Here is an 11,137-nt window from a genome sequence, read left to right as displayed (position 1 = left end):
ATGAGAGCTTAAGAATTATATTTAAAAAAAAAATATTTTTGTCTTTGTCCTGCTCAAAAAATAAAAGCAGTTTTAGAATTTGACGGTAGCGTCCTCAACCCAATTGGAAATTTAAACCATCCAAGGATCCAAAACACGAAGATTCACAAACTCCGGTTGTTTAGGAGTTCAATAACAAAAACACATGCAAAAGGATTTAATATATTATATATTATAAAAGATGTGTTTTAAACAAATCATAATCCATACTTATTTAACATTATTAACTATTAGTAAGTTTCTCTAACATGATAATCCCCGTATTTGTTTCATTCAGTATATAAAAATAATTTTTATATTCTTAAAACTATAAACTCCTAACTTACTCCGTATAGTTATTGTCAATAACACAATATGTTCCACTTCATACGCTACAACAATACACAAATATCATTTTACGATTAGGCAAAAAAGAAAAACAAAACGTGAAACTGACATTCGATCTAAAAAAAAAATTGAAATTTAAATATGTATTGTTTTTTTTTTATTGCCCTTGTAGGCAGACGAGCACACGGCCCACCTGATGGCGAGTGGTTACCGTCGCCCATGGACTTCAGCAATGCCAGGGGCAGAGCCAAACAGCTGCCTACCGCTTACACTGGTACTATTTTGGAAAGAGAAACAAAACGGTCTAAATATTATTTTTTCTCCTTTATTAGCTAACATTAGCAGCCAGTTCGAACCATTGCCGCAGTGCGTCTCCCAGTACAGTTGGTAACGCGGACATATCCCGCAATATTAGATAGAACGGGAACGGGAACGAGTCTAAATACGACTCGAATCTCAACAGGCTGTTCGTAGCGGGGTCTAGTATCGGTCGTCTGATGTCCATTATCGAGTCCTGGAACAAATTACTTTCAATTAGCCCCCGAAAGTCCAATATCAAATGACCTCAAAACTTGAATACCGTTACCTCTTTTACCCGACTCCAAAAAGGAGGAGGTTCTCAATTCGACTACGTTTTTTTTCGACTGTATATTTTTTTGTATATATATACTCATAACTTTCGACTGGGTGAATCGATTTTGATGATTTTTTTTGTGAGAGAGTGAATCCGGGGGATCCGACAAGACATGTTTCGGGCGACGGCGGCTTTGCGTCGCGGTGGGATAAGTACCGTTACCACCTACCGTCAATACAGGTCGATGTGTCGATTGTATAATTGTCTTACTATACAAACCAGAATGCATGACTTCTCTTGGCGGCAGAAATAGACCAGATCGTGGTACCTACCGGTACTGGCTACTACCAGTTATCTATATATATATAAATGAATTGCTGTTCGTTAGTCTCGCTAAAACTCGAGAACGGCTAATTTTGGTCTTAAATTATTTTAGGAAGTCTAGAGAAGGTTTAAAGGGTAGATAAATATGAAAATGCTTAGAATTAAATAAAAATAACAATTTTGCTTTTCCTTTGATGTGTCCCCCGTCGGACGGATTCCTTTTGTTTGTTTTATGTTTATTTTATACAAAAGTTTAGGTCTCTTATTTATCGATGGAGGCACTACGAAGTCTTCCGGGTCAGCTAGTAATGAAATAATTATACCTTACATTGCTTTTTTATTATACAAGTATGAGGTAGGTATTTACTTGGAAAAACTGCCGGAGGATTTGAACAGAACTTGTTATTACAGACGAAACATTCGTATAGATTTGAGAAAGCTCACCTTATTATGAGGGTTGTCGATTATGACGTAAACTAAGAATATCCCTTGCTGTTTCGCCCTTCTGACCGCCTGGAGTACCTTCGTTTCACCTTCAGAGAATATTCCTCTACCGTCGCTTACTATAACTAACAATTTAGCGTTCAGGGCATCACTCTTCACGCTCTGTTCTTCGAATAAAACCGTGCAATAGTCCAGCAGTTGAGCTATCTTAGTTTTGTTCTGTTCGAAACGTAACTGTTCGAGAATCTTCGAGCCGGAATGTTCTGAGAATTGTTCGGTGAACGGGTGCAAGAGGTTCGGTTTCTCGCCGAAACTCAAAACGGCTAAATCACCTGATTCCAGTAGATTCAAAGCCTGGAAATAAAAATAAAAATGTATTATTGCTGTATTTATCAAGACTCTCGTTATAAAATTATTGATTGGTACGGCTTCAAATATCACAACAAGCAATATATTCGCGCATTGATAAGAAGAGTGACACTTTTAAAAAATTTTTTTAAAAATATTTAAAAAAAGTTATTTTTTTTAATTTGAAGCGTTTAGTTTCATCAACCAGTGTGTCGTCGTCAATAGTTATGCACCGAAATTAATAAAAAAGAAAATATCAGAGTTATACTTTGCGCGCTGAGAGGCGAATACTATCTATACCGGTATTTATCCACTATTACAAACACAATTTTCCGTATAGTGGCGGTATTTTTAGCAATGTGCAATATACATATTACTGGCGGTAGGACCTCTTGTGAGTTCACACGGGAAGGTACCACCACCCCGCTTATTTCTATAATGCGTTTCGGTTTGAAGGATGGGGAAGCCGTTGTAACTATACTGACACTTTCGAATTTATATCTCAAGGTGGGGGAGGCATTTACGTTATAGATGTCTATAGGCTCCAGCAACCACTTAATACCAGGTGGACTGTGAGTTCGTCCACCAATCTAAAAAAACTCCTTATCTAGTCACAGTTTGGCACAACAGGGACTTTGTAGGAACGTATCTACCGTGTCATAAGAGTTAACTGTGTTATAAAAATTAAAATGACCCTTATTCACCTGAGATACGAGCGCTAAACTCTCGAAGGCCAACTCTTTGCTCCTGTTATCGGACATAGAACTGGAATCGTCGACGGCTATAGCGATCTTGTATTCTCGTTTCGCCGGCTTTGTCCTCCGCAGCCAGATGCGATCCTTGCGGAAGTGTGACGCGATGTACGGGATAATTCGACGCATGTTAATGGCACGACCAGTCCGAAAATCGCCTGAAAGTTGAAAACAATATTTGAATCTAAACACTGATATAGTCACACCGAGATTCTAGAAGAGTCATCTCGCGTCACACAGTATTTATAAGTAAGATTAGTTTTCGTTATCGTGTTGTTTTGTCGTATAGTTGTAAGGACCATTGTGTACAAATTCAACACTTTGTCTTGCTTAGTCGTGCGCACTTGGCTTGTTTTGCAAGCCAGATTTTGTTTCTTTTTACTTGTTGTTATCTTTTATGCATATTTTTAGCTTTTGATGTGTATTGTGTGCGAAATAAATAAATAAATATTGCCATAAAGAAAAAAAGTGTGTATAGTTTACCCGCTCGTCGCGACCGTCCAGTGGGTTCTAGAACCAGACGCAGCCGTTCGCAGAGGGCGCGCGCGGACGCGGCCGAGTCCCGCCACAGCGCGCGCCACGCCGCCGCGCCCCCCGCACCCCCTGCCCTGCCGCACGCCAGCCACTCCCGTATACTCAAGTACTGCTCGATCGTCATCTCCTCCGGTTGGACGTCCTCTTGCTCCAATCTGTAGACGAAAATATTTGCTTTAAGCTCTATTCAATTCCATGGCAAGACCTGATGTTCGTCAACAAATTAATAAAAATTAGCTCGAAGACAGGCAGCTTATAAATCAAAACAAAGGTAAATGGTATGATGAAATAAATAATGAAATAGGTATTAAGCCCTGGTTCGCTAGGAGCAAATCTTTCTGTAAAAAGAAATTGTACACACAGATTTGTAGACTGAGATTTGGCCATTGCAAATTTAACGCTCATGACTGCTTTACCGAATGAAAATAAGTTCACCAAATTGCAATGAATGCTCCTTAAATGAAGAACAAACAATACTTTACTACTTTAAGCTCTACCAATATCCCGGCCTTGATTTCATTATATGGATTAACCGTCAACCGACTTAAGTGAGGCTGTATCCGAAGTGTTATAGGCAAGTTCTTCTTTTTCTTTATAATTTTTGACTCCGGCACAGTTTGTGCATTAGCCAGCGTCAAGTAATAAGATTTTTATGATTCGCCGTTTTAATTATTTACACTTGATGAATAATAAAAAACGAAGGAAACTTAATCAATTGGCATGAAATTAAATTAAATGAGATGAGATGATATGGGATGAAATATAATCTCAGTATGATCTCAGTGTTCATTTATTGAGACTATTTCAGTGGACTTTTTGGAGGATCCCGAGAAGCTACGTTCAGCGGCTTTGTTTCATTTTCCCACATTTGTGCACTTTCACAGATACGAAACAGTTAATAAACCACCGTGTTTACACATTTAAACCTGAAGAAACACTAAATAGACAAAATAAAACAAATCACACAACTTCACTCCTCGCGTTCCCGCCAAAAAGTCCTTAAGTGCAAGTTGAATATTTGGTTTTTACAGTCATAATACATAATTACTATCTAAAATTGTACTTGAATTGAAAACTATTTAACAAATGATGACACAAGAGCTCGTATGTCCATTAAAAAAAAAACATTATAAAGACAATTCGTACCGTGTATGATAAGTAGTGTCAGTTCCTCTGGCAACACTAGAGGTATCAATTTTTTCTCCTTCCACTTCCATACCGGTTTCGCCAGTGGGCTCCTCTCCGGCTTCATTTTTGTTGCCAGATTTATCTTTGTCTTTTTCTGCACTTTCTCCCATCTTTTCCGGTTTAAGTTCTTTCGATTTCTCAACCTTTTTAAAAGACATACATATTGTATTAATTATTTTATTTATTTATTTATTAGCATAATAAGCACTTTAGAACTTTACAAAATAGCATAACAAAAAAACATCACTATCGTTTTTTTGTATCATCATCATCATCATCAGCCTTTATCTGCCCACTGCTGGACATAGGCCTTCCACATAATGCGGTCCTCCGCCTTCCGCATCCAACGACTTCCCGCCGTGCGCACTAAGTCGTCAGTCCACCTGGTTGGAGGACGCCCCACGCTCCTTGTACCCATGTATCATTTTTTGTATGATTGTATGAAAATTTCATGTCTTATTGATGTCATCTACATAACAAAACTCGAAAAAAAAAAACACAGTAATTTTTGATTCTAAGCTTATTTTAAAAGGCTTTTAGAGGCCACAAAAACATCAGTGACGTAAAACACATGACGTCACAGAAATATTTTTTAAATTATACCTGTAAATCTTCATCGTCAACTTCCATAGGAACTTGTTCATCTTCCTTCAGTTCTTCGCCTTCATCTTCTTCTTTCTGTATCACCGGCTGTTCATTGGCTTGTTCTTTGGTTGCTGCGTCTAACGCCTTTGAAAATATTGAAGTATATTTGTTTTTTATTGCATGTGTGGACAAGCTCACGTCTCACCTGGTGGTTACTGGAGCTCATAGACATCTACAACGTAAATGCCGCCACTCGCTTTGAGACAAGAGTTTTAAGGTCTAACAGTACAACGGCTGCCCTTCAAATCGAAACGCATTACTGCTTCACGACAGAAATAGACAGGGTGGTGGTACCTACCCGCGCGGACTCACAAGAGGTCCTACCACCTGTAATTACGCATATAATTTTGCGGGTTTGATTTTTATCATACCATATTATTCCTTTCACCGTGTAAGTCAATCGTGAACATTTGTTAAGTAGGTACGTATTTCATTAGATAAATTGCTACCTGCTTACGAGATTCAAACAGCGTTGCAACGCTCGATACTAATACACTAGGTGTCTTACCCTTTAACAACGCATCGTATGATTTTAGACATCAAACAAAGTTTTACGTTATACTAGCTGACCCAGCAGAATTCGTAGTGCCTCAATCGATAAATAAAAGACCTAAACTTTTGTATAGAATAAACTTAAAAGAAACAAAAGGAATCCGTCCGACTGGGGACACATCAAAGGAAAAACAAAATTGTTATTATTATTTAATCCGAGCATTTTCATATTTATTAACCTTTTAAACCTTCTCTGGACTTCCACAAATAAATCAAGACCAAAATTAACCAAATCGGTCCAGCCGTTCTCGAGTTTTAGCGAGACTAACGAACAGCAATTCATTTTTATATATATATAAAGGTATAAAGGTATTTTGTGTGTGTTTATTTAGTATTATTACAACTGGTTTCAGTGACATAACGTTTGATTTTGTTTGTACCTGTAAATCATCCTTTTTAGCTTGTTTCACATGTTGAAAGGCATCGGCGTCGCTTTCATCTTCATCATTGACATCGCCGCCCTCTTCTGCGTTATCATCTTCCCGTTCGACGTTTAATGTCTGCATTTGTTTATGTTTCCTCTCATTAATGTCACCTGCGTAACCAAAATGCGATTGTCCAAAATCATTAATTAATGTAGAACCAATTTAAAACAACGTGCAGCTATAAATTGGTTGGTTCCTTATTGCTTAGAATCGAAACTGGGTCTTATCTTTTGACTGACTCGGTGGTGCAGTAATTAGCAATCCTGACTGTTGCGCTGAGGGTCGAGGGTTCGATTCCCACATCGGGTAAACAATCGTGTTTTTTTTTAATTTTTTTTTTGCTTGGATGGAATCGTGTAATGAAAAGATTGGTTTGCTCTTTGTCTGGGTGTTTATTATCTATATATGTATATCGTCGTTGCAAATATAAAATCTCCTATATGACATTTTGGGCCAAAATGATATTTTCATATACTATGAAAGTTATTTTGAATATCTAATATATATAATCAGCAAAAACTCCCATGTGCATATCTCAATATTCCACTTTATTAAGCGTCAATCTTAAAAAATCCTAAGTGTCGGTTTGCATTTTATTATAGATCAAAGTATCCGATGTGCTAAGATTATTTTTCTCAGTAGGTAGTTTTATTAGATTTTCGCGAAAACTACATTTATACACATAGGAGATTTCAAATTTGCAACGACGATATAATATTGAAACGTATATAACTATGTATATCAGCTACTGGTACCTGGATAATAAAGGGAATCCTAATATGGGGCCGAAAGACCGTGCGTGATATGTTCCCAGTTATTTTTTTTTCTTTTCGGCCACGACAAAATTTTACATATCGTTAAAAGTTGGGATAGAGATAATACAATGAACAAGTTTAATCAGACGCACGTTATTTGACGTTCTCGGAAACAAAATTTTTATGTCACAAAAAAACGCTCCGTACCAATTAATATTTAGTACAGATTAGCTCACTATATTCGACTCTACTAAGACTAGACTACACGTTGCACTCCTATCTATTGATTTTCACATTCCAAGCACACCTTAGAACGCATCGAATTTTCCTTAACGTTCGCCCGATTCAATACTAGATGGCGCTATTGAGATATTTATTAGTGCCAATACCTGCTAATAGATGGCTCTCGCATTAATAAATTGAAACTTGTTAATAACCTAGTATTCGTTCCTCGTCTGTTTTCCCTGGTTTGTTCTCGTGTTTGTTCTTTCTCTCCTGTGTCGCGTCAGCCCGGTTCGCGACCTGCTTCTCACCGCGATGACCTTTATCGCTCTTGTCGAGTTCCGAACGGCCCATTGACTGTTTATCTTCGCCCACTTGTTCTTGAGCTTGTTCCTGGTAAACGTAAATGAAACACATTGCTAAAATCGTACCACTAAACAGCTTGAATTAGGAGGTAGTTTTTTTAATGTTTGACTAGCGACCCGCCCTCGCTTCGCTTCGGAAACTGTAATTTATTATTGATTTCTCAACTATTTCATGGATGTTATCATACAGATAAACCTTCCTCTTCAATCACTTTATCTATTTAAAAAAATCGCATCAAAATTCGTTGCGTAGTTTGAAAGATTTAAGCATACATGAGTCGACTATTATCAAAGGCGGCAATCTGACTTTTGGACAGTGATTGGTAAATCAGAAAAACGAATTATTGACTTTGTATTCCATCGGCAGTCACAAAACTCTTCGGAACGACATCTTAGATAAATAACAGGTTAACTATTAACCTTTATTTAATGCAGGTTTTGAACCGTATTCTTTGAAGGAGACGATTATATTCCAATAAATCTGTATTGACATATCAATAAAATTTTGTTGTCCAAATGCACAGATTGCCGCCTTTGATAATAGACGACTCACATAAGGATATAGGGACAGAGAAAGCGACTTTGTTTTATACTATGTAGTGAAGTATTACTGTTGGCCCTGAGGCCTTTCCAGTTTCACCAGAACAGGTCAATTAGGTAGTACTAAGTTAAAGATACGATAAAGTTTCAATAGAAGCGGATGTATGAACTGAAGTTTCAATGTAGTTTTGAATATAGACGTAGCCAGAGTCATTCATGAGGGCAATGAGGAAAAAATGGATAGTACTTACGAAAGGCGCTGCATCTTCATCTTTAGCCTGTTCAGCGTTAGTCTCGACATTATCGCTAGTACCGCGATCGATTTCAGCGTTCTCTGCCTTCTCTCCCGCAGCCTCATCATTATTTGATGGATTGGCTTGTGGATTAGGTTCCTGGCCTTTTTCCTGTACATCATCATCTTCATCAATCTTCTCTTCGTTTGGTGGAAGTTTGTCTTCTTTTTGTTCCGGTTCCTGTTCTTGGGTCGGCTCGGACGACTGAGCTTCGCCGTCTGTATTGGTTTGATCGTCTTCTTCTTTTTCTTCTTCATTTTCTGTCGATTCCTTGTCTTTTTCTTGCGTTTCATCTAGCTTTTCCTGTACACAAAAAAAACCTTTAATAACTTAGTTTCTTCTTTGTTCAATACATTACAAGGGAAATACTTATTAAGACTGAAAAACATTATTCATATAAATGGGACGCCCCACCAGCGAATCAAATTGGTAGAATTTTATATTTTTATATTGCATTTTAAATTGGTTACATCGAATTTTTTGTCCGTGAGATGGTGAACCAGAGAGGATATTAAAAAAAAAATTACATAAAGAAATATGTATATTCATTATTGCCCCTTTGATGCTGATGATAGTACTCGAAACTCATCAATCATTGTCAAACTTACCCTGCATACCCTTTTAACTTTACCTCTTGTTCCATATTATTTTTTTCTCCGTCGTTTTGGTCATCGCCTTCTTCCTCGTCACTGGATACTTCGAGTCCATTCTTATTATTCTCTTTTTCCTCAACGTTCTCTTCCTTCGACTCTTCCGGAACATCCTTCGTGACGTCTATCTCAAATGGATTCTCCGTTTCTGTTTCTCCTTCCTGTTGGTTTGGAAGAGACGTATGTGTAAGTAATTGAGCGCTTTCCACTAGAGGGACTCATTTAAACCAATAGCTGCCGCAAAATATTCTTGCTGTTGATTTTGATGGGTGAGACATTACAATTGAGACTTTGACCTCATGTCTCAAGGTGAGCGGGAGACATTCATGGTATTATGTTTATGTGAATTAGTAACCATTTATCACAAGGCATGCGTGAGTTCGTTTACTAATCTACGCATAAATAAGCCATAGAAAAAGAAGTACATAAATATAACATGGAATTAAAAAAATGGAGTTGAAAAAATAATAAATACACAATAATTATCTCTGGACCAACTTTTACATCTAATAAGATTAAAGTTTTCCTTTTCTGTTCATTACAACATTAAAGAAACAATGATGCTGTCTGTATTGCAGGGTTACTAGATTAATCAACAAACATATTTCGAAATATCTCGATTACTTATTGCTAACTGTTAAACTGTTATCAACACGGCGGTTGTGAATTTCCTCGTTGATAACTAAGCACATACTACTTTTCTTCGTAATTAACAATAAAAAAATTGTGTTTCTTTTTTAAAATGTAAGTCCACGATATCAGTGTTGTAATTTAATCGATTTTTTTTAACAATTCGTATGTTAAGGTTACATTTATATTCTAAGCCTGGATTGTTAAAAAAAACACATTGTATTAGTAGATTTTTAGATTTAAGCAATCGCACGTACATCTTCACCCGGCTCTTCGCCATCAATATCCATGTTTTCTGGGAGATCGAAATCTTCCGGTTCTGGAAGTTGGGGCGCGTTGCCATGATATGGATCCACCTGATAACCAAAAGAATTTTATACAATATTGTCGATGTATGATGTAGGGACCTTTTTGCCCCTCGACGTGTAAATGACCTACCCCAATTTGTGTTAAGATACCACGTGGCGTGCAAGGCGCCACTCATCTTCAGACATGACATCGAAGATTCAACTGGTATAACGGCTATCCCACCCTTCAAACCGGAAACCATAATTTCGTCGCGGCAGAAATATTGAGGGCAGTGGTGGTACCTACCCTTTAACAACCTTTACCCACTTTACAAAGCGTCCTACTATCCCAGTAATAAGGCAATTTTTTTTATTTGACTTTTAATACACAATGTTTATTCCTTCATAGTGGAAGTCGTTCGTGAATGCGTGTTATGTGCGTGTTTCCCAAAGAAAAATATACCTGGGGGATTTGAACACCGCCATAGTGGCATCTACGTGGAAGAGGAAATGCCACGACCAGGACTTATGGCTGAATTTGGGGAGGCCTATGCGAAAGCAAAATAATCTTTGCCGATGTCAAATGTTTAGAAAAATTAAATTAATAGTATGTACCTAAATATGAATTAAATACGTTACTATAGGGTTATAAAAAAAAAAAAAAAAGGTGCATCTCTTGATACGAATACATCTGGCGTGTCTGACTTTAGGCCACACCAACAGTAACTTTAACGCCTTGTTCAGAAAGTTTACTGCGAAATAATCATGGATTCCGGTTGACATTTTAGCCGTTAGTCCAATTAAAATTTTACGTCTTATAAGACGTTCAGTTAGCAGTATCATAAACTCCGCTAAATGCTGAAGTCAAGTTGGCCATCAATTACTCTAACTGGATTTAAAAACAAGGTTTTTAAAATAATACCCACATGATCATCATCGACCTCCGGTTCTTCCATTGTATTTATATCTTTCTTTTGTTTTCGGTCTTTTCCTTCAGCGCCGTCGTCGGTACCTTGTTCTTCCTCTTTAGCACCCATTTCCTTCTCGCCCGTGCTCTCACCTTTACCTTTTTCCTCTTTATCCTTCTTCCCTTCTTGTTCATCGAGATCTTCTTCGTCTTCTGAACCCCAGATTTGTTGATCCAACCTGAATTTGATTCATTACAGATTAGTTTCAATATTCTGAAATTCGACAGCAGCTTACGGCCTAAAAGTGCTAAATAAACACTTTCATAAAATGTGTA

At 37.4% G+C, this 11,137-nt stretch overlaps 1 protein-coding gene across 2 annotated transcripts in view; it reads right to left on the bottom strand.

Annotated features, from left to right (window-relative positions):
• Positions 1-189: 189 nt before the first annotated feature.
• The window catches only part of LOC114252893 (midasin), a 44,326-nt gene continuing 33,378 nt past the window's right edge, over positions 190-11,137 (bottom strand). For both annotated transcript variants that reach the window (XM_089735286.1, XM_089735287.1), the window contains 12 exons: positions 10,821-11,040; positions 9,865-9,963; positions 8,959-9,138; positions 8,286-8,630; positions 7,345-7,522; positions 6,108-6,262; positions 5,134-5,259; positions 4,489-4,673; positions 3,292-3,497; positions 2,761-2,966; positions 1,709-2,062; positions 190-880 (listed from right to left, as the gene is read on the bottom strand). In XM_089735286.1, coding sequence (XP_089591412.1) covers positions 695-880; positions 1,709-2,062; positions 2,761-2,966; positions 3,292-3,497; positions 4,489-4,673; positions 5,134-5,259; positions 6,108-6,262; positions 7,345-7,522; positions 8,286-8,630; positions 8,959-9,138; positions 9,865-9,963; positions 10,821-11,040 — 2,440 coding nt within the window. In that variant the 3' untranslated portion in view covers positions 190-694. The remainder of the gene's footprint in view (positions 881-1,708; positions 2,063-2,760; positions 2,967-3,291; positions 3,498-4,488; positions 4,674-5,133; positions 5,260-6,107; positions 6,263-7,344; positions 7,523-8,285; positions 8,631-8,958; positions 9,139-9,864; positions 9,964-10,820; positions 11,041-11,137) is intronic.

The sequence above is a fragment of the Bombyx mandarina genome, chromosome 19, assembly GCF_030267445.1.
Source record: "Bombyx mandarina strain Sakado chromosome 19, ASM3026744v2".
Taxonomy (NCBI): domain Eukaryota; kingdom Metazoa; phylum Arthropoda; class Insecta; order Lepidoptera; family Bombycidae; genus Bombyx; species Bombyx mandarina.
Note: the sequence above shows the minus strand (reverse complement) of the source record. Positions and strands in the feature narration are given on the sequence as shown.